General features: G+C 37.2%; 2 protein-coding genes across 7 annotated transcripts in view; both read left to right on the plus strand.

The window, feature by feature from the left end:
- PHACTR2 (phosphatase and actin regulator 2) overlaps positions 1-5,900 on the plus strand; it is a 150,725-nt gene extending 144,825 nt beyond the window's left edge. For all 6 annotated transcript variants that reach the window (XM_064509076.1, XM_064509077.1, XM_064509078.1 and 3 more), the window contains one exon: positions 294-5,900. In XM_064509076.1, coding sequence (XP_064365146.1) covers positions 294-309 — 16 coding nt within the window. In that variant the 3' untranslated portion in view covers positions 310-5,900. The remainder of the gene's footprint in view (positions 1-293) is intronic.
- Positions 5,901-11,119: 5,219 nt separating this feature from the next.
- On the plus strand, positions 11,120-21,903 carry LTV1 (LTV1 ribosome biogenesis factor). Its single transcript, XM_026121092.2, has 11 exons — positions 11,120-11,501; positions 12,912-13,043; positions 14,352-14,540; positions 15,517-15,604; positions 16,401-16,521; positions 17,328-17,571; positions 18,319-18,446; positions 19,460-19,599; positions 19,884-19,936; positions 20,722-20,922; positions 21,533-21,903. The coding sequence occupies exons 1-11, from the start codon at positions 11,499-11,501 to the stop codon at positions 21,644-21,646; spliced, it is 1,413 nt and encodes a 470-aa protein (XP_025976877.1). The 5' UTR covers positions 11,120-11,498; the 3' UTR covers positions 21,647-21,903.
- Positions 21,904-21,962: the final 59 nt, after the last annotated feature.

Genomic DNA, 21,962 nt, shown 5'->3' on the forward strand with positions numbered 1-21,962 from the left:
CTCAGGCAGTGTCTGGAAGAGTGCTGGTTGACCCAAGCAAACTGTGCCAGGGACCGTGCTACAGTGTAACAGGATGGACAGTCACATACCAGCACGTGAGCCATACCGTAGCCCTGTTTGGTTTACTAGTAGAGAGAGAAAGGCAGAGAGGGATACTAGGGCTGGCTCTGATCCCACTTACACCAAGAAAATCAGGCCACAAAAGTAAACAGCTATGAGAGAAGAATCAAGATCAGTGACATTATCAGTTGAAATAATACAAATTTACATTTTTAAATGATTTATCATTTCAGGTTTCATCGTCCATAATTTTTGACTACATCCCATATTTCATGTAACAATTTTCTTTGGGGAAATCATTGCGTCCTGAAGACCGGAGGTTGCACTGGAACTTGACTGAGTGTGAGTGTGTGTTGGAGCTTACCCTGAGCTTAATGAAGGATGTGGCCCTCATCTTTATCAGTGAACAAAAGATTTGACCAGGAGGTGAAACCATATGAAGTGTTCATTTTAACTAAGAAATATTCCAATGTTAAGAAAGACCATGGTTCTGTGGCTAGCCCACAAAGACAAGTTGATTGTCTTTTTCATTGGAGCTTGACAAGTCAGGAAGAGCTGAAGACAATCGTTTAAGAGCCTGTTGCCAGGAACTCGTCAGACTTTATAGCATTGTGATTGAGGGTAACTGAGCAGAGGGAGAGTAAAAAGGACTGAGAGAGTGCGGGATGAGAGACTTCACTTGTCAGTCAACAGAGAAAAATGGTGTGGATGGAACTGTTACTGATGTACTTGGCCAGTGGGAGGAGTTATTTTTTTAAAAAATCTGAGAGTATGAGCAGCTGTGTATGTATGTTTTTAGTGGCTGCAGCCTGTCTTAGCAAGATAGGAAGCCACAAGTCCTCATATCATCAGTACTTTAGTGAAGAACTGTAATTTTCTCTGGTGCCAGTAAACCCAGTTGCCAGAAATTAGTCCTAGTATAACTCAGATGTCTTTTTTCTTTTAATTCTGGTGAGCATGCTTCAAGAAAATACATTGAACATTCATGCAGAAGAAGTAATTTTTTTTTTTAATGTTGGCGTACTTTGGATTCTCAAATATACATAAATAGGTTTTGAAGAACAAATAACGTGACGCTATGAGTGCAATAGAAGGATTAATGTTTAGGAACACTCCTTTCTGTCACTTGCCATCAAACCAGAGGGATTATTATCCCTCTGACCTATGGAAGGCACTAGTGACAACTTTGACACCATTATAGTTTGAATCCAAAATCAGCATTGAAATTGTGCACAAATGTCCTTACTAGTAGATTTGAGCAGTGATTAATAATGTGACTTTTTAAGTTTAAGAACTGTATTAGATGAGTCTCTTGGACTGCTTTTACAAAGAACTCAGAGATGAATCAATATGTCTTCAACCAATGGTCTTGTAAAAATTAACAGAAAATTAGAGTGTCTGCGGCCTGTTTTTTTTGTGTCTGAAGAATGCTTATTAGAATCATAATTTTTTATACTATATTGAAATTGTATATGTGAATACAATACTATTAAAATTAAGTGATACGAAGTGTGAAAGGCAATACATGCTTTTTCTAAGTTGGCCCAAAGGCCTATTAAAAAGCCTGTGGCGTTGTTTACACTAAGAAATTCTCTGTCTTATATTAGCACTTATTTATCCTTTGAATTAATGTACATGACATCTTTGGGAGCCTGGAAATCACATATGCATACATTTAATGCAGTATTACAATATATATGCTATTTATCCTTTCTAATGTGTGTACATATTACAATTTATTTTGGTCTTTTATGTGCTCTGTTTAGTTTTTAATTATGCAGTGTAAGTATTTCTTTTTCAGGCAATAAAAGTCTGTGTAGATGTGATTTTTACCTCAGAACCTGCAGTAGATTCTTGTGGAATGTTTTTAGTTTATAAAATTGAAGATTGTTGTTTTAGATATCAGTCTAAAGGCAGGAAGACAATTTAATGGCTAAAATCAGATCTCCCCCTTTACTGATATTTACAACAACATGAGGTTTCCATAAATTTGGTTGATTTTTTTTAGTAAAGAGCACTTCAAGTAACAGGAGAGTGCCTTCCAACAGCTGGCATTCTATTTATTTTTAAATAGTGTGACAAACCTTTTTTTAAGAAGATAGGTTTATGTGACTATTAGGACCATTTTACATTTTAGTAAAAATTCAATGATGTGAAGACCCAAAAATATCAATAACTAAATAAAATACCATCTACATGCTTATAGCAAAGAACAAGAACTAGCATCTTCCTCTTTTAATGGAATCAGTAAGAGACATTAAGGTTGCATTTGCAGAAAACAATTTAGGTTCTATAATGCCATCATTTTATAAATATAGAAATACCACTTCTACATCAAGGAAACATTTAAAATGTATACTTTGGCACTGAATCGTACAGAAGTGATCAGGCCATTAAAGTTGAGATTTGTCAGCAATTCTGGTAGAATCCTAATTTTTATTTTTAGGATTTGAAGAGCAAACTTAAAAACTTACACTAGCACTTAATAAATAGTTCTCCTGCTTAAACCTTTACTATTTTTTTGTTGCCAAATTTAGAAGTGTTTGTTCAAAATCCTATAAAGGTCAACTATGTGGACTTTGAAGTATAAAGCGCAGTATTTCACTTCAAAGGAAACAAGTGGAACAACTAAATAGACCTCAGTGTTGCCTTAACCTCTTTCAAACATTTGAAAGTAGCCAAGATACTACAGGTTGCAAAGGCAGGATAATAACTTGAAGGTAAGATCAGACTCTATGTAACACAGAAGTTCCACTGACATGCCAGGATATGTAAGGATTGCACAAGTGAATTAAAACTTGCTAGACTCTTAGAATTAAGTTATTGGGTTAACTTTGCAAGAGTCTACTGGGCCTGGAACATGGATGGCAGGAAATGTGCCAGCTCCTCATACAGGAATTAAAACATACATAAAATACAACTCGGGGTTCTGACTTCCTCAAACTGTACTTTGCCATAATACATGAGGGTACACAGGTAAAGAATCACTTACACTTTTGCTATCCTCCTCCTGTTTTTTAGAGCATGGTAGATTTTTTTCTTTTCTTTTCTTTTCTTTTTCTGAAGTATCCACTACAATCCAGTGCTAAAGGCAAAACAACAGCCTGGATAGAGATGCTGAGCTACTCTTTTATTTTTTATGTACAAAGGTTTTTCCATGATAAATAATCAGATGCATTCTTTGGTTAGCAATTCAGCAAATTACTTAACCAAATTTACATAACTGGACAAAAAGAGTTGCCTTTATCAGGACTTATGTAAAAACATAATGTATTTGCAGACTTAGAACTGTAAACTGTCCATTGTATCCATGCACACACCTAGAATTGCATATACTATTTTTATATTGTAAATATCAACTGGCAAGAGAACAACAGCTGTAAAGTGCTATCCATGCAATAAAAAAGTAATGAGATTTTGGTATGTCATTGCGTTCAATGAAGCAAGTTTGCTTTACCTTATTGAGCTGCCTGAGATCAGGTTTCCACTGTATCTCCTCGTTCTCTGTGTTGACTATTACAAATATCTTTTTCAAATTGCTAGAAGAGCCAATTGGAAAGAATATGTCATGTACCTAACCCTCCAGGATGCTGCTTACCTGTCAGCAGCGAAAAATCAGAAGTGCTGAGAAAGTCTTGACTGAGCAGTCCTTGAGAGGAAAAAAAAAGAAGTAAAAAGGAGGAAGAAAAAGATAACACTATCCATGCAACACCTAATACAGTCCAGCTGGCAAAAAATGGATCAATGTGCTAATTTTTATCAAGTTGGACAATTCATTTAAAACTCTTCTAGAACATGTGACATACCTTACACACAAACCTATGTTTCACAAAGTTACACATGAACTCAGATGTCTACACCCACACAAACAAAATAAGCATTGCCTGAAGTGGTTTCTAATTGTCTGATATATCACATTAATTAGCATGATCATGCCCTGCAGCACTTTGCTGTCGATGTGGAGGAACGGACCCTTAAACAAATACTAATTTCTTCTTTACAAAACAAATTGAAACAGTTTTAGAATGTCTCTCTGTCTTTTCACATAATACATACATAAATCCTTATAACTGAAATTAGATGTTTCAAAGGAAAACATAATTATTTGAAATTCCTCAAACTGATATATGTGTAGACTCAGAAAGTACAAAAAATATTTACGCTAAATACCAGTGATTCAAAGTTATGTAGGCCCAGGAACAGCATCTCTTCAAAATCACTGAAAGTATTCACAGCCATTTGTAGGTCTACAAGATTGTATGTACTTGCTGGCTTAGCATTTACCTAGAGTTCTGTGTGTCCCTTGCTGTGGCTGACCTCTGAAGAGGTGCAGGGCTGTACAACTCCACCATCTGCTTTGGTGATACTTTCATCAGCTCTTAGAGAAGCAGCACAACCTCAGCTGTTGACATGTGAAAACCATATCAGATGACCCTATTCTTTTTTCTCTTTTTCTTGAAAACCAATGACAGCTGTGAAACAAAGTGAGGAAAAAGTCCCTGAAATTACAGAAATTAGACCCCTCTTTCCAGGTGATATTCTGATTTCTGTTTACTATTGCTTTGTTTCCCAAGGAGTTACTTCAAACCCAGATCTTGTGAACAGTAATATTACAGCTGTGCCAGAGAACTTGTTTCTAAACAGTTGTCCCTTAACCTGATTATAGATGTGGTCTGGGCCACAGTTTTATATCATCAGAAAATGGAAGTGGGATACAGCCAACAGAGATTAAAAACATGGTTCTAATCTGGCAGCCTGGGAACCAACAGAAACCCGGTCATCAGCTGCAATCAACACTGGGTCAAAGCCCATGTTTGTAACCAGGTTACGGACAAATGCGCTGTAACCTGGATATGAAACAGACTGTACCAGTAGTACAGATCTGGCCGAACACTGCTGGCATTTTAAGCAGAAATTAGAATATAAGCCCATGTCTTAATGTATGCATTAATGCTTTAATGATAAAATAAATTTAGCTAAAAGCCTACATTTGCATTAAGTTGTCAGGTATAGCCAAACTGCATTATTTCATGCTTTCATATCATCTGTTTTTATTCGTATCTCAAGGCGTTAAGACTTGTGCCGCTGCTGTAAATTAAAATGAAGACATACTCAGGGTGAAAAACAGAATAAACTTGCCTCCTGCCTTTAGGAGCTCCCAGATTTAGCTGCATTATTGTTGTTATCTTTATTTTTATCATACAATGCTCAGTGCAATACTCTCTGCTGGGACCTAGCTTTTGATGGACAAAAAAAGCAATTCTGAAAGTTAGTATTAGGTTGATATTAAAATATTTTGAGGATAAAATAAAAAGAAAAGTAAACCTCTGGAATACCTTAAAGCTTCTATTTGTAAACAGGTATCTGAAAAAAATTTATGGAAGTGTTACCTATATAGAGAAAAGGAGAGATGGGGTTAAAAAATAACATTTCATTGCAATATTTGGACAGATTTCTATTTATTAACTTTAATGGTTAATAAGGTCTTGTTTCATTTTGTCGATGTTCCCACCTTATTTCAGGATTTTAATGGAAATAGAGCTCATATGAACTAGGTATAGCATTTCACCAGTATTTCATTATTTTCTAGGAGTTAAATATTGCATTGGGTAGGAACAAAGAAATGGTATTCTCTGTATCTCCTTGTTCAATCATTAATTCTTTATATAAAAAGTCTTGCAATATTTTGTCAAATTTAACCATATTTCAACATTGTTATAATATAGTAGAATGTTACTGAACATAACTTCTCTTCCTTTCACTACTTTGTGCGGTGGTATATTGATTTGTAAACTTGTATAAATTTTGGAATTAAAGAAATACTGTGGTTTAGACAATTATTTCAGCTGGTATGATTTTAAATGAAACAAAAAGACCTTGATGGATTGTTTGAATGGGCATCTAACTATATGAGTAGGTGCAAGAAGGGTGTGGAGATGGCATATTCTAATTACGTGTCACCATTCAAGCAGCTCTTAAGATATTTTTTGTAGAAGAGAAATTGAATTCCATTCACAACAGAACTGTAAATCTGGGAGAGGTATACAAACACTGAAGGCCACATTTCTGTACATTTGAGAACCAAAAGATTTGTGTCCCTTTCCAGGTCTGTACAGAACAATTGCTCTAACAGTAAATCATGGCAGTATTAATATGCCATATTTTATAGATCCAACTGTACCTTAAACACCGGACTTTAAAGAATGTGTATTTTCTGTGGCAGAACTGAAATACACCATGGGTGCTCGGTACTAAGAATCCTTGCGCATATGACTCTTCCCACTCAAGTCTACAAGGACACCTTTGAGATGACCCCAGTAAGGAGGGCTTGATGATCGAACCACTACAGGTGCTGGTGATTAAACTCCAGTAGGATCTTATTAGGGTCCTGTAAAGTCAAGAGGTGCTTATGCACTGAATTTGTTATGAGAAGGATTGGAGTCACCTGAAATTAAATTTTGGTCTTTCTTTTTTGGTCTTTTTTTTTACTTGGATTCATTGGAATTAAAATTTTGCAGTGTGTAATGAAGAGTGTCAACTATCAACAGGCACTGGGCCTGCTCTTGGACTTTATCATTTTTATTTATTTGATTAAAAATAGAAACAAGTTGTGCTCAAAGTATCCTGCTTGAATTTCAATAAACATTCATATTTACAAGTAAAATAAAGCACACAAAGCTTATGACTTGATTGCCCCACTGCCTGTCATGCTGGATAGTTATTGATAACTATAACAAATGGATGTGAAATGTTATCAGCTTAGAATTGATGGCACTTATAAAGCGCATTTTCTGCATGCACAAATGACTTTCAAAAGATGTGAGACTTTGGAGAATCAAAACCCCCAACTTTTCAGTTTATGCAGTGTGTATTTTACATAATAATTATAAAATGAATGGATCTACTTGTGTTTTAGTAGCTCGACTTAGAGTGACTGAATACGGTAACTTTAAAGAAGTGGCTGATCTGATACTGCATTTCACACAGGCATATTGATATCTGTGACTGTAAGTAAGTAACAGTAATTGTTACAAATTAATGAGGTAGCTGCTTCTTGGTTTTTTATCTGTACTGTAGTATATATTTATACACACACACAGGTATAATTCAATACTGTCATGTGAAAAAGAATGTGTATTATCTTTTTTTATGCAGTACATATATTATGCTCATTTTATGTTTTTATTTATTTTAACAAGCAAAAAATGTGTGCTGCCTGGTTGTACAGTACTGTAGGATACTCTGCTGTGCACAATTCCAAGTGCCTTAGAAAACTGTTTAGCTTTTTGAATTATAGATATATATGAATGAATATATATAAATATAAAATGAAAAAAATTACCTCAATAAAATTGTTTAGAAAATCTTTACAGAAAATATTTCCTTCTTGAATCTGTAGCAGGTACATGGGTGTGTATAATGGAGTAAACTGCAGAGAGCAGTTATTTGTTGGAAGGTCTGCAAAGATTGAATTAAAAGTCATTGCATGCAAAGAAAATGAGGGAAGGGTCCTGAAACCTTCCTTTTAAACTTGGGAGCCTTTCGCACATACCTGGTAGCTCTCTTGTGGTGGTCTTATTCATGCAGAGGGGTGTTGAAGTGCTGATAGGTTAAAAATGCATCGTGTTGTAGCTCAATAGTTCAGAGACATAGTGTATGTTCCCAGTTTCACAAGTTCTGTATCAGTAAACCAAGCATTTATTTTCACTAGCTTCAGCAGAATAACTTGATTGACATGAGAACTGAATCAGAATTACACCTACTGCATTTACATGGACGAGACTGATCTGCACAGTTTAGGGTTCAAACTAGTCTGCAGTATGTCTGCCCATCTTTGAACATTACAAAATAACTAGTGGTAACTTTTGCTTTGTAATTATGTAACTTTATACCTGGTGTTATTGCAAGAACTAATAGCAAAAATATTTAGCATAAGATTCCTCACAAGTAAGGCAGATTGTTGATAATGTTAAAGAATTTATGCTTCCTGGCCAGATTCTAATCTTCTTTAAACTGAAGTAACTACAAACAGAATGAAGTCCAGAGTCTACTATACTTACTCGAGGATAATTTAAATCAAAAAATAAGCTAGTGCTATTGATATGTTATTTATTTTACTATTACTAAACACTTTTCTGTAAAGGACGGTAATATATTTGAACAAAAACTTGACTTCTTTTCCTGATTATTTAGTATTGAGTTATAAATGTTAAGCTTTGGCTTTTAAACCAAATGCCTTCTGAACATCTATTTGGTAATTAAGGCAGCTAACTGTACAAATAATTTCTGTGGATTGCTCCAGCATATTATTGTGCAAGCACGCCCTCTGCGGTGGGACCATTCTAATATTGCACATTCTTCTTCCCTAAACATAATAGAAGTGGTTAGTGAGCTGACCCCTTTTCTCCCCATTCTCTGTAAATGTTCCTTGTTGACTTTAAACTGCAAGGCAGCTCAGCAGAGAACACAGTGAGAGAGTACCCTGGTATAGATGACCTTGTAAGGCTTAGATGAGATTAGAAGTTTAAGTGGAGTCTCCATCTGAGACTCCTGCATGTACATTTCACATACATGTGATACTAAATTTTGAATTTCGAAAGATCAGATATCAGTTGGAAGCAGATGAATCACCCTTAGGAATCAACAAAGGAGATACATCAAACACCAGGATGATGTTTATTATTGCTAATCTCACAATTTAAAAACTAATATCTAGATATATTATTGTTGAGATATAAAATCAATCTTCTGAGATGAAGGAGTGTCTTGCTCTGGTCACAGTCATAGTAAAGCTTCTTTCTACTTAAACACATAGAATCAAAAAAGGAAAGACAGAGTGCAGATATGAGTTAAGACAGAAAACCTTGAGATGTAAAATACTGAAGAGGTAAATTTAATTTGTCCCAAATGAAACATGATTAGCAATGAAACTGAGAGCAAAAGCTAGTTCTTCCAACTTCCAAGCTGACCAATACTCCTAGACCAGATTTTAAACATAGGGAATGAGAGTATTGCTACTCTTGGGTAGGGGGTTGTCCATTTCTCACTATGAGGACTAATCCTCCTACTAAGTCCAAGGATGAGTGCTTTGCATGACACAGTGCTCTGTAGGGATAATAGAGTTAGTTCAGGGGCCTGGAAGCAATAAGGACTAATTTACTTTGTAACCCTGCAGAGAAATGATGAGCACTATGTTTTTAACAGTTTGACTATTCCACTCCCATTATCCAAGTTACCTAGTTAAAAGCTAGCTCAGCTCTGTCACTGGTTTTGCAGCATAGACATATTATAGGGAGGGAGTTAGTCCTGTTCAGTGCAATCCTGAAAAATCCATTCACAGCATGCAGCCAAAGGATTGCTAACTCTCCAGACTCTGTGAGGTGTGAATTAAAATTTCATGTGGCTGAAAGCCACTAGATAGCCACCATATATTTTTAAGAAGCAAGAGAAAAGGAGGCTCTGGGCTTTTCTCAGAAATAAGCAGGGATAATTTGAATCCCCCAGGTACAGAAGTCGTTGATGGAGCGGACCAGATTAGCTCATCTGTTAAAGAAGATTGAGCTGAAACTGTCTAGAGGTAGCTGCATAGCACAATTTATATAAAACTTGCTTAGCATGAGTAGCTAAATTTGTTGAAGCCTTAGGCCGCACTTAGATAAAATAATGAACTTTTACCTAGTTCAGTAAGAAAAGGGCCTGAGAGCTGGTTCAAGCTGGAATGATAAGGGAGTTGCAAGCAGTTTGCATTCCTGTGCTTCACACTCTGAAAGGGAGGATGTCAAGGCTTTGAAATAAGGCCTACTTGGGCGTCAGGACCCTGGGAAACAAAGCCTCCTCTCACGGCTGAAACAGTGTTGATTAGGGGGGGTCTGGACTATCTCAGGGTCTGGATTATATCCCCTTCGTCAGGACCTTGAGAGATAACACCTATTGTCACTGCTGGGGCAGTGCTAATTGCTGGAACAACACCTTTTTGTCAGGGCCTTGAGAGACAAGGGCGGGACCCCAGGAATCAAGACACATCTGTCAACAGAAACCGCAACAGTAAAGATACAACAGCCTACCTAGGGACAGTGATGAGACCCAGTAAGGAGCATGAGACCCCAGACCAAAATATTACTATTGGTCCAAACTACCGCGTGAGGGGTGGAGAGCTTAGATTGGAAGGTATGATTGCCCAGGGATTTCTTTGTTCGGGGTCCCTCTTCAGAGGCACCCAGCTCGAGCTGTAATTACTGCACGCGTGTCATTAAAATTTAATTATTTAATTTGCTTTGATTTGGCTCTGACTTTTCTGCGGGAACCTAGGGTCGGGCCCTGTTATGGTGGCCGACAAGCCTAATTTCCCTAGTATCATCCATTTCCTTAGGATTAATGTGGTGAACCCCATCTTAAAGCTTCAAGACTTCAGAAAACAATAGAAAAGCAAAAATCTATACTCCTTTAGAGCTTTAGTGACACCTACTGAAAAATACTGAAATTCACTGAAACATGATTCCAGCCCATTACTATTTTAAGGTATACATATATTTGCGTGCTTAGATATACACACATAATGTGTAGAACAGTTATTTTAAAAATAGTTATCTTTTAATTGTCAGTAACAATTCTTTCAATAGCTGTTTGTAAATTTTTTAATTGTCTATGTACAAATAGAAGAAATTCCTCCCTTTTTGTGGTTTACACTTTCTTTTGAAATGTAACAAAACAGTTTTACATAATCCTAAAATTCCAAGCATATTTTTTCATAGCAAGGAGTGAGTGTCTGTGTGTGTTTGTGAACGAGTGTGCACACAGACATGCTACATGGCATAAATATAGTTTATCTAGTAGGAGTGTAAGCACCACAAGAAATATGGGCCACGCCCCTAGCGGACATCCCGCGGCCGGCCGGCCCCGCCCCGCCCCGCCCCGCCCCGCCGCCTGCGAGCACGCGCCGGGCGGAGGCAGCAGGGGGCGGAGCCCTGGGCCCTAACACGCGCCATCCTGCCAGCTAGCCCCGCCCCTTCTCCCGCCCCTTCCGGTGCGCGGGGCCAGCAGTTGCGCACGCTCCTTGCCCTTTGGCCCTCCCGAAGCTTTTCGCCCTTGTGGCCTGCTGGCGGGCGGAACCATTCTCTACAAACTGGGGGGGGAGGGAAGAAAACACGGATGTGGAGGGTTAGGAAGATGTTCCTTCTGTGCACTCAGAGAGCCTCTTTTTCAATTTAAATTGCATCTAGCCTGCGAAAGCTCTTGTTGTAGTCATTGGGAACAAACAATCTGCCCGCTGCGGCAGCCTATCGACCTCCCTCCGTGGTCACTGGTTCCCTCCAGCATGGAGGCGGCAGCTCGGCCGTGGTGACGCCTCGGCGGTTCCGGGCCGACGTGAGGACGAGCGGAGGCCGCGAGCGGCCGTGTGGTAGCAGCCCTCACCCCCGCCGCCGGACCGCCCTCGCGTCATGGTGAGCTGCGGCCGTTGCCGGCGAGGGGCCGGGCCGGGGTCGCCGCCGAGGCCGCGCGCTTGTGCCGGTTGCTCGCCCGGCGGCGGCGCCGTTGCCCGCGCGGCCGCCCGTTGCCCCTGTACCGGGGAGACGGGCGGTCCCTGCCCGCGATGGGGGGGCGGAGGCGGGACCCTGGAGCCGGTTAACTGCCACCCACCCTTCCTTAGCGCACTTCCCCCCCTCCCCCCACCAATGGTTTTGGGTTGAAATCAGGCCGTTTCCTCAGTGGGCTTTGGAGGGGAGAAACACGCCTCACTTTCAGGGCTGGGCTGGGCGAGGTTGGGAGCCGCAGCCTGCCTCTCACAGGCGGCTTGTGCCGCCTGCCAAGGAATGGTTGAGGCTTGTACGAGGCTGGCACGTGCTCCTGGAGTGATTTCTGGGTTCGGTGTAAGCCAGTGTCAAGAGGCGGTGACCAGCTTTCCTGCTTGATGTCCTGCAGCGTTACTGTTTTATAAGCATGTCACTTGTATCACCAGTCAGCAGAAAGTTTGCTCGTAGGGGTGATGTGTTGTCTGCTTCCCAGAGCTTCTTACGTTTCATTTTATGATTATTCTAAGATTTTAAAGCACAGGGTATTTCTCTTTCCTTTTTTTCTTTTTTAACTAGAGATCCATTTTGATAGTTGATGTGCTCGGGACCTTAGCACTAAATAGCATGTAATGTCTTATACATTAAAAGAAAATAGGTTAGATCAGTACAATAGTTTACATGTTCCATATGTTTGCTATCAAAACATTTTAGTGGGTAAACAAAGTCATAAATTTTAATAAAAATGTTTCTTCCAGTCAGATGTGTTAACTTGTAACTTACATGGCTTTTACCTATGTAAGAAAAATTCAAACTTTTTGATCCAGAATGTGGATGTGTTTGTGTTGTTCAAGTTAAGTCTGCATAATAGTGCAGTTGATAATTGTAGGGTTTAATTAGGAATACTTGTGTGGGAACATCTGTCTAAACAATTTTCAAGGGGCTATGTTTGTTTAGATGAATTTCCATCTATCAGTTTCTTGTGTTTCTTCGATGAAGTTTGTTTCAGATATGCCCCAATATTTAGAAAGCAGTTGCTTTAAAAAGCCCTTTGAAGGATTGTATGCTAAGATGTGTATGCCATAATAAAGTATTTATTTCATATTGATGTGTTACCATTTTGCAGCTGAATACAGCTGCATATGCTACTGGAACACATTAAGTGACTGTTATGTGTGTGGGGAGAAGAGCTGAGTGAAATATAACTAGTCTCTTGCTTTGTCTCTAAGTATACGTTTTAAGACTTTGTGTTAATAGAGCATATTTTAGGCAAAAGATCCTTCTTAGATGTGTTTTATATTTCATTTTTTATTAATGATTAACATAACCAAATGTTTTTTGCAGCCTCACAAGAGGAAGAAACCCTTCATAGAGAAGAAGAAAGCTGTAACATTTCACTTAGTGCACAGAAGTCAGAGGGATCCACTTGCTGCTGATAATACTGCACCCCAGAGAGTGCTGCTGCCTGCACAGAAAGTAAATACTTGCTTTTAGTGCTGAGGTTCAGATAAGAAATGCTGCAGTAGAGAAGTGTGAATATGCAATCTTACAATTCAGAGACATGAGAGGAGATGGTTAAATGCCAGTGTTCAGATGCAACTTGTTAGTAATTTTTGTCTGCTGCCCTAAGGAGGTGAAACTTGAATATTATATTTCAGACCTGTCCATGTATTTGGTCTTCCTGCATATACTATACACACCTTTGAAATGGTGCAGATGCATTCTGACAGAGGAGCAGAAGTTCTGAAAGTGTTGTATTGCAAAGCTTTCAGAAAAATCAGTTGTGTGGAGAGCTAAAACTCTGTTGCTGAAAGATTGGTAGAGATAGAACATCATATGTCTGTTCTTTTTGCTGGCCAGTTAACGTACACTTCTGAACAAGCCTTTGTACTCAGTGAGCATGAAAATAGGTGGTGAAATAGGAGACAACAGAGAAATGGGAACAAAGATTATTAAAAGGAAGGTCACGGAGATTGTGGGAAGGTGTGGCAGAAGAAGGGGAAGTTGTAGGGGATTTGATAGTTGTTAATTACTGCCTAATGGATGGAAGTATGACTAATTGGCAATAGGGATACAAATATATTAAAAACAACCACAACAAAAGATTGTCTCACCCACCCTGAAAAAACAGGCTTTGTTAGTTGTGCTGCTTATGAAAAAAGTTGCTTAAATTCCTGCTTAGACATCATCTAAGTACTTGACTAAGTGGTTACAACATTCTGGTTGGTTGTGTGTTAGTCCTCTTTCCACTCATCATCCTATAGGGACTGCTGTGGAGTCAATATAATCTGAACCAATTTAAAGAGATTCACTGCATAGAATTCTTTCAGTAGTTTACCATTTCTTTTAATGCTGAGGATTGTAAAAATTGAGCTTAAGTCCTATACTACAAAAGTGTGGAGCATTGTGCTAGTGGTCCAGTTAACTTAATGACTAGTTCTTGCTTCTGAAGTACCCTTTTTTTCATGTAAACAAGCTTATCCAGTGGTATTTTAATCAAGGGTTTCCTTCTCAGTACATTTTTACTCTACGCTGAACCTCACTTTATTTGTCTCTTGTATTAATTTCTTTCCAAAAGCCTTTTCTCTCTCTCTCTCTCTCTCTCTCTCTCTCTCTTTCTGTGTGTGTGTGTGTGTGTGTGTGTGTGTGTGTTGTGTTTTGGTTTTTGCGGTTTTTTAAGAATTCAGGCATTCTAATTGATTCATTACTTTCCTTCTTGCTAATAAGTTTTAAATGGGCTCAATTTGCTATTCTTTTCTTTTTTTAAAAAAAAACAATTTCAAGGGGCATGATGAGCGGAGAAAAGAGGAGCAGCGGAAGTATGGAGTATTCTTTGATGATGACTATGACTATTTGCAGCATCTGAAAGAAGCATCTGGTCCTTCCGAGCTTGTGCCTTCTGTGCATGGTCAACAAAACAGAATTGTGGTGACAAGTGAGGGGCACATAGAGGAGGAGATTCAGCAAATTCCAGTAAGCATGATATTTTTGTTACTTATCTTGTACTTCTGGGATTAGCATCCTGTAGACACATTAGCCCTATTCCAGAAGTGTTTCAGTGGTTATGATCTGTATACAAAGGAACCTTTTGACCCACAATCAAAGGCTAACCTACAAATAGAAAGAAAAGTTGGCAAGCCAAAGCCTATTGATGATCAAATTTTTTTAGCCAGCACAGTGTTAAAACATTTTATGTACCCATGACAAGCTTTTTTTGACAGGTATGATTTCAGAAGGTATTTGTTTGAACAAGTTGTGTGTTTTTTTGGTGTTGGCATTTATTTTTAAGAAGCTCAAAACTTTTCATTACTCTGGGACTTTTAAATATACCAGGATACGTTACCAGGGAGTAGTAATCAGCTTTTAAATTGCTGGCCTAACTTGTGGAATTTCCTGATGCTGGATCATGTTGTACTGGAAAATCATTAAGCAATTTCAAGCAGTGAAATACTCAGTTGCCAATCAGTCACTTTTAATTGAGGAATTTTGGTTTTACAAAATATTGTAATTTTGATTAGAACTGATGTTCGTAGAAGTACCTTTCAAGTACAGTTTAGTGACCCCATGTAAGATCTAAAGGTGTACGTGTGTGTAAGCTTTTTAATAAGCTTTTCAATAAAGGGATAATTTCAAATATGTGTTAAGATAATTATAAATTTAAAAAAAAAAGCTTCAGAGATGAAAAAATACTGTTGCTATTTATGCAGAATATTCACATGGGGATAAATACTGCCAACACTCTAGTTACTTTGTAACTTTGTTACTCTAGTAACTTTGGAAATTTGACATCAATAAAATAGCACTTGTCTTACTGTGTAAGTAGTACTTGCAGAATTTCTTTTGGTCACATGATTATCTGCACATTTTGTTAATATGAACTTAAGTAAAAAACTTGAACAACTATTTTGATCCCTCCCCCCCCCCTTTTTTTTTTTTTTTTTTTTAATAGGCCCCATCTATTAAGTTGCCTTCCTCAGTATTTGCCACAGAGTTTGAAGAGGATGTGGGCTTGTTAAATAAAGCTGTTCCTGTTACAGGTATCATTACATCTTTTACCTAGATGGCAATTCACTTATAGAAGGTAGTAGATGATAATTATGACTTTGATTAGTGTCAGCTTACTTTTGTTTTGGAGCAGGTTCTTACTGTATTACTATTGATTTAATACTGATTGGTGTGAATCCAAGCGCAGAACTTGATTTTCACTCTCAAAATATCTCATCCTATGGAATGCTGAAGGCTATTTGCTTTCCTTTACTAGTATGATTTCAGTGTTTCATGGTTTAAATATGCTTTTGCTGAGTACTTATGTTTGCACTAAACATTCACTTTACAGCTATCATGATTTCTTATAATGGGGATCAAACACTAGTTCTCCTTGTCCCGAAAGCAGGCTGCTAAAGACAGTTTTGTGAATTGCGGTAGAGGAATGTTTTTCTGACCTGTCGTAATGTAGGGAATTTTGGGGGGTGGGAGCTAGGGTTGACAGTTGATCATGTAGTACTCTAGCTTGGTTAATTTTTCTTCTACAATATTGTAAGTAAAATACATTAAAATACGTTAAAATATTTTTTGGCAACTTATGACCTCTGGGGGATGTTCCCTTCTGAATGAGGAAAATTGACAAGAGGCTGGTGATTTGCCCTAGTGTGTATCAGAACTACAAATATTAGTGAGGAATTTTGTGCTTCTTAGGTTTAATCTCTCTTTAGTGCAGATTAATAGTCCAGTTGGATTTGGTTTTGTTTGGTTGGTTTGGTTTGTTTTTTTTTGTCCTGGAAAGTAGCTTTGTGATGTCACAGCAACTTCTATGTATTTTTTTTAACTTTTCAGGGCCACGGCTAGATTTTGACCCTGATATTGTTGCAGCTCTTGATGATGATTTTGACTTTGACAATCCAGAAAATATTCTGGAAGATGATTTTGTTCTGCAAGCAAATGAACCAAAAAAAGGGTACATGGAGCTTTATAGAACTGTTTATATCAAAAATAAATAGAAATGATGCTATTTGTTATTTTATGCGCTGTTGTAGTAGGAAGCAAAAGTGGTTTCAGATTTCAAACTGAATACTTGTGTGTTAAAGGAAAAGGTATTACCTTGTGTTACATGGGTGATAATTAAAACAAAAAAACAAAATTTGCCTGTATTATCCAAGGTAGAAGATAGGGTTCACTTGTTACCTTGATCTCACAAATTATGTATATTCATATTTGTAATGTATGCAATACATAGAATTCTTGAACTATTTAAAGTATTACCATCTGTCACGCTGAAAGTACTTGAGGAATATTATTGACCAAGACTAATGTGTATTTACAACACCTTTAGAAATGCTTCATGGGATACCTCACTGAACACTACTTCTTTAGGCTTTTGTACCATTCTCATTTTACGAGCAATGAGAAATGCTGCAAGTTTTAATATTCAGGTATGCGGTGGTGTTGTTGTTTTTCCCCCCACTTTGGCATGCGTAAGCGAATGTGAATATAACTGTTGGATCTCACATCTGATGATCAAAAGTGAGGTTTTCAGAAACACTTCTGGCTTTCAGACAGAAGTAGTGTTATGCTGACTTTGGCAGCACTGTTATTGCTAAAATTCTTTCTCTTTTTTTACTGGCTTGAGAACAATTACTTTTTAACTTTGCTCCTCAAAACTTAAATCTCTTATTACCAAATTGTGTCAGATAACTCAACGTTGGGCAGAGCTGTAGAAAGGCCAATGTCATTATTCTAAAACTGTTTTATACTTCTGTTCAGTGGTTCAGATGCTGAGGATGAAGATGAATGGGAAGATGTAGAGGATGATGGTGATGAAGAGGACAGTTGTGATGAAGATTGTGATTCAGAAGGTCCTTTATCAGAAAATGGAGTTAATGGACAGATGAAAGAGTTTATTTTCATGGAAGAAGAAACTAGGAGTCGTTTCACAGAATATTCCATGACGTCCTCAGTAATGAGAAGGAATGAACAATTAACCCTGTTGGATGACAGATTTGAGAAGGTGAGGCAGCTCAGGAGTATGAGTGTGAACTTATTAAATTTAAGGGTGTTAAATACTGTTCTTTGGCTTTTGAGTCCTCTTCTTATGAGCTGGTGTCCTGTATGCCTGTGCAAATTCTTATTGCCTTCAGTTCTCAGGGCATCAAACAGTTGTTCTTTGTAAATATTTCATGTTTTATATTTTGTGTACTAAGTGGCTTGTATTTAATGTGGTAATGTTAATTGATATTAAAAGGCCTAACAGTGATACAGTTAAAATACCCTGCTAGTTTTTCCAGTGACTGTAGTATGCATTCATAGTCAGTGTTACACTTCCTTCTGAGAGGCTCAGTTCTGTGCAGTAAATCAAGTACATGTTTCTGGTGAAGACTCAGTTTCACCATGTCCCATCACCATGCTACGTGTGCATTCACGAAATGAAGTAAGAACAGTGGAAATAAAACTTTTGTCTTGAACAGTGACAGGCTTTTTAAAGTCCCATATTGAAATAATGCATCAAAATAAGAAACATCTTCCAGAAACTGATTTATATATTACTAAAAAGTAAATTTGTTTCCTATGCTGAAAGAATACTGATGCTAAGGAGTAAATCTCCTACTGTAGATTTCATTTTTTTTTGTCGGCAGTTGTATAGTGAATGAGAGGGGAAAAGAAAAAGGGACAAACAGAAAGAAATATGTAGATCTTGTTCAAGCTTTCCAGATGCATGACAAATTCAATCTGATTACAAATATTCACTTTATTTTAGTTTTTTGAACAATTTGATGAAGATGAAATTGGAGCTTTGGATAATGTGGAATTAGAAGGCTATATTAACACTGACAACACTCGGTTACAGGAAGTCCTGAATGATTACTACAAAGAGAAGGCAAAAAAGTATGTACTCAGAAGTGCTGCTTTGCATAAATAGTTATGTAATCATGTGTTTGTATTAAAAACTTCAGTATATTATTTCCAGTTCACTTACTTGAAGATTACATCTTTCAAGAAAATAATGTTACTTTGGAATGTTATCTGCTTTTATGTCCATTTCAAATGAAAGCCAGTTCTGAGTTATGAAATGATTAAGTGGAGGCATTTTGTTGGGTTTGTGAGGTTGTTTCTTTTGTATAATTTTATTGTATTTAATGTAACTAATGTCAAGAGGCGTTCTTTCTTTCCATTTGTTTTACAGTTTGTTTCTCCTTATGCCTTAACTTTTGTTTTTAACAGACTCTATGGCCAAGTATGCTCTGTCATTGTGGGTATGCAGCTGATTCCACTGTATACCTAGTTACATGATTTTAAAGTCATAGGCAGCTGTTGCCAGTGTATAACTGTTCAGAGCACTGCATAAATGAGCACTCATAAAGTAACCCGCTACCAATGTGAGGTTGCAATTTTACAGTATGTTCACTTTCTCTTAAAGTTGGTAATATTATCTAGAAGTCAAATGGCTAAATGTTCACAAGTGAGTCTTGTATTTCCTGAGAGATATGGTAATGTGTACCTTGTAGTGAAGGGTGACTAGTCAGTAGTGGAGTAGATAATCACCTCTGCAGCTGCTTTGCTTACAGGCTTCTAGACTTCTTCCCTTCCTGCCCTACAGTCACAAATATTGTGTTCCAGATGCTTCTAAAATGCAGGTATATTCGTGTTGTCATCTATCCCTCTTGTTTAAATGTTTTAGATTATTTTGGAGATGTTTGCATAAGGAGAAATATTTTTGTCTCAAGTTAACGTTAAGGCTATCTTGTTTTCTTTAGGGTTTTATTGAGGGGAGACTGGTTTTACAAAATAACGCATTTTCAATAAAAGATAAGCCTTAATTTTCTTTTTTTCCGCTAGTGGCAAACTAATTTGGTCATCTTCCTCTATTTACCTCTGTTCTTCTCTGGACTTCTTCAAAGCTGTGTGAAACTAGATGCTCTTGAACCCTGTGAAGATTTAGACTCTCCTGTTAATGAAGAAAGTGAGCAAGAAAAGGAAGAAATAGTAGCTCTAGTTATTGAGGAATCCAAAGAAAAGTGGGATTGTGAATCAATTTTGAGTAAGTGTTTCGGAGTTCTTATATCAGTTCTCTGCTCTCAAAGTAAATGAGTGGTGATCTCAGGACTTTTGGAACAGTGCTTCTAAGTAAAATGGTTTATGCTTCTGGTGCACAACAGCAGAAATTCTTCCTAAATAAAACCACTGCTTGTATGTAGATATCTTAATTCTTGTGATTTTATATCTTCAAAAGTTAAGTAGTAGTACATTTCATTATGTACTTACTAAATTTCTATTTGCAAGCCTTTCTTCACTTTTTTTTTTCTTTTTTTTTTGTGACTGTAGGTACATATTCAAACTTGTATAATCACCCAAAGCTTATTGAGGAACCATCAAAGGTAAAATCTTTAAACTTAGTTTGGGTAACAGCTAGGCTTGAGAATAGTTGAGGCAAAAGTAATTATTTTTTCAATGGATGCCTGCTTCTAAGGTCATTGTTTGAAGGAAGGAGGGAGCAGAAAAGAGGGTTGGAGAATATTAGCATCTGGTGTTATTTCTTCACTGAAGGATTTGGATAACATTTTTCTATTAAAAGGAAAATTGAGGAAGGTCTAGTTGATTAATTTGTAATTCAGAATTTCTGCAATAGTCAGGCAGAAACTTAGAGAGCAGGGAACCTACTTTCTTGTTATTGGTGATAGAACTTTATAGTGTATGTCTTACAACCACGTATTAGGGTTTTGTTTTGAAAATACATTTTTTTCCTTCCTTTTTAAGCTTTCAGAGAAACTGTTCTAGTTCTTTGGCCTTCCAAGAACTTCCCCCAACAAAATTAGAGCACAGCTTGATGTTTCAGGTGTGTGAGACTTCTAAAGGCAACTTTCTTCTTGAGACCTTATCAAGAAGCATAAAGTGTGCATTTAAGTCCTTTTTCAGTAATATTTATATAATAGGGAGAAAACATTTTGTTGATTCCAGATTCTGTCCAGAGGTGTTTGATCTCTTTCTTTGGGTTTAACATCCATTTTTCTGAGGGAAAAGCGTAGTATGAGGAACCCTATACATTTATTACTGTCAAATCTGAACTATAAGTCCTATTTTTATACTGTATAGATAAGTAGTGTGATCTGTAATTCTTGGAGAGAAAGCTAGAGACCGTTTATATATGTACTTTCTATTTTAGCCCAAACCAATCAAAATTTCCCAAAAGACTGGAATTCCTCTACACATCTTGCCTCACAAAGGTCTTACAGCTAAGCAAATTGAACGCATGCAAATGATAAATGGCAGTGACCTGCCAAGAGCATCAACACAGCCACGTTCCAAAAATGAGACCAAAGAGGATCGCAAAGCGAGAAAGCAGGCAATAAAAGAAGAACGAAAGGTAAAACGTATTTCATATTTTAAGTAAAACCTGCAAAAATATGTTATACTATCTGAATTTTATTTGATGAACTTTTTTTAAGGCCCATTTGGTTTGTGTCTGGAAATTAGTGGGAAAAACTTGCTGTTCTCAAAGGCTAATCATTGCTTCTTTTCAAAATATAAAATCCATTGGAAAGAAAGTTAACTTTGTAATTTTGTCATTCTGTTTCTTCTATAGGGAAATTTTGGGCCTTTTATTGTAGCCACTATTACATAGGTAATAAGGAAGTACAAGGACTTCTTCCAGCATTATGTAGGGAAGTAAAGAAAATGACATTTCAGATAACACACAGTGGAAAGCCTTTGAAATCAAAGGAGGAAAATCTAATTGGCCATGATGATATACTCGTTGTTTTATTCAGGAATAGATACTGTCAGCATGTTAAAAGCTTCAGTTAATTAGAGATGATAATCCTGGAGGTACACAGATTAATTTGACTGCTTTAATTGGTGGCCATAAATTATTGTCCAGATCACTGCTGTTTTCATGATCCAGAAGAGTTCATTTGAATGGTTTCTCTTTGCATGTTATGTTTATTTTGTAAATTTGTAATTATTTGTTTGCACAGGAACGCAGAATGGAGAAGAAAGCCAACAAACTAGCCTTCAGATTGGAGAAAACACGGCAAGAAAAAGAGTTGCTCAACCTGAAAGGGAATGTTCAAGGACTGAAGCTGTCTTAATGAAACTGGGGGGCTTTCATTGTGGAAATACCTTGGGAACTGCTAACTTACAGCTCTGCTAGTCATGCACAAACAAGGTGTTCAAATATTTCTGTAACAAGATCCCGCAGCTTGTCATTCTTTATGAACTGAAGTTACACATTCTAAACCGAAGTTAAAAAATGTATTAATGATGATGCATTTTGTCATGAATGACACGGCAACTATTGAGAATCTGCATTATACTAGATATGTATAATAAAAAATATTTTTCTAAATAGCTGTCACTGAACAAAATTTCATATTTGTTGAATATATTCAGCAAATTGGCAGAATT

This window comes from Dromaius novaehollandiae, chromosome 3 (genome assembly GCF_036370855.1).
Source record: "Dromaius novaehollandiae isolate bDroNov1 chromosome 3, bDroNov1.hap1, whole genome shotgun sequence".
NCBI classification, from domain to species: Eukaryota; Metazoa; Chordata; class Aves; order Casuariiformes; family Dromaiidae; genus Dromaius; species Dromaius novaehollandiae.

What these genes read in the sequence shown, in the direction of transcription:
- LTV1 (XM_026121092.2), top strand. An exon ending in TGCTGCTGCCTGCACAGAAA is followed by an intron (nt 13,044 to 14,351) that starts GTAAATACTTGC and finishes AACAATTTCAAG; the next exon opens with GGGCATGATGAGCGGAGAAA. An exon ending in CAATAAAAGAAGAACGAAAG is followed by an intron (nt 20,923 to 21,532) that starts GTAAAACGTATT and finishes TTGTTTGCACAG; the next exon opens with GAACGCAGAATGGAGAAGAA.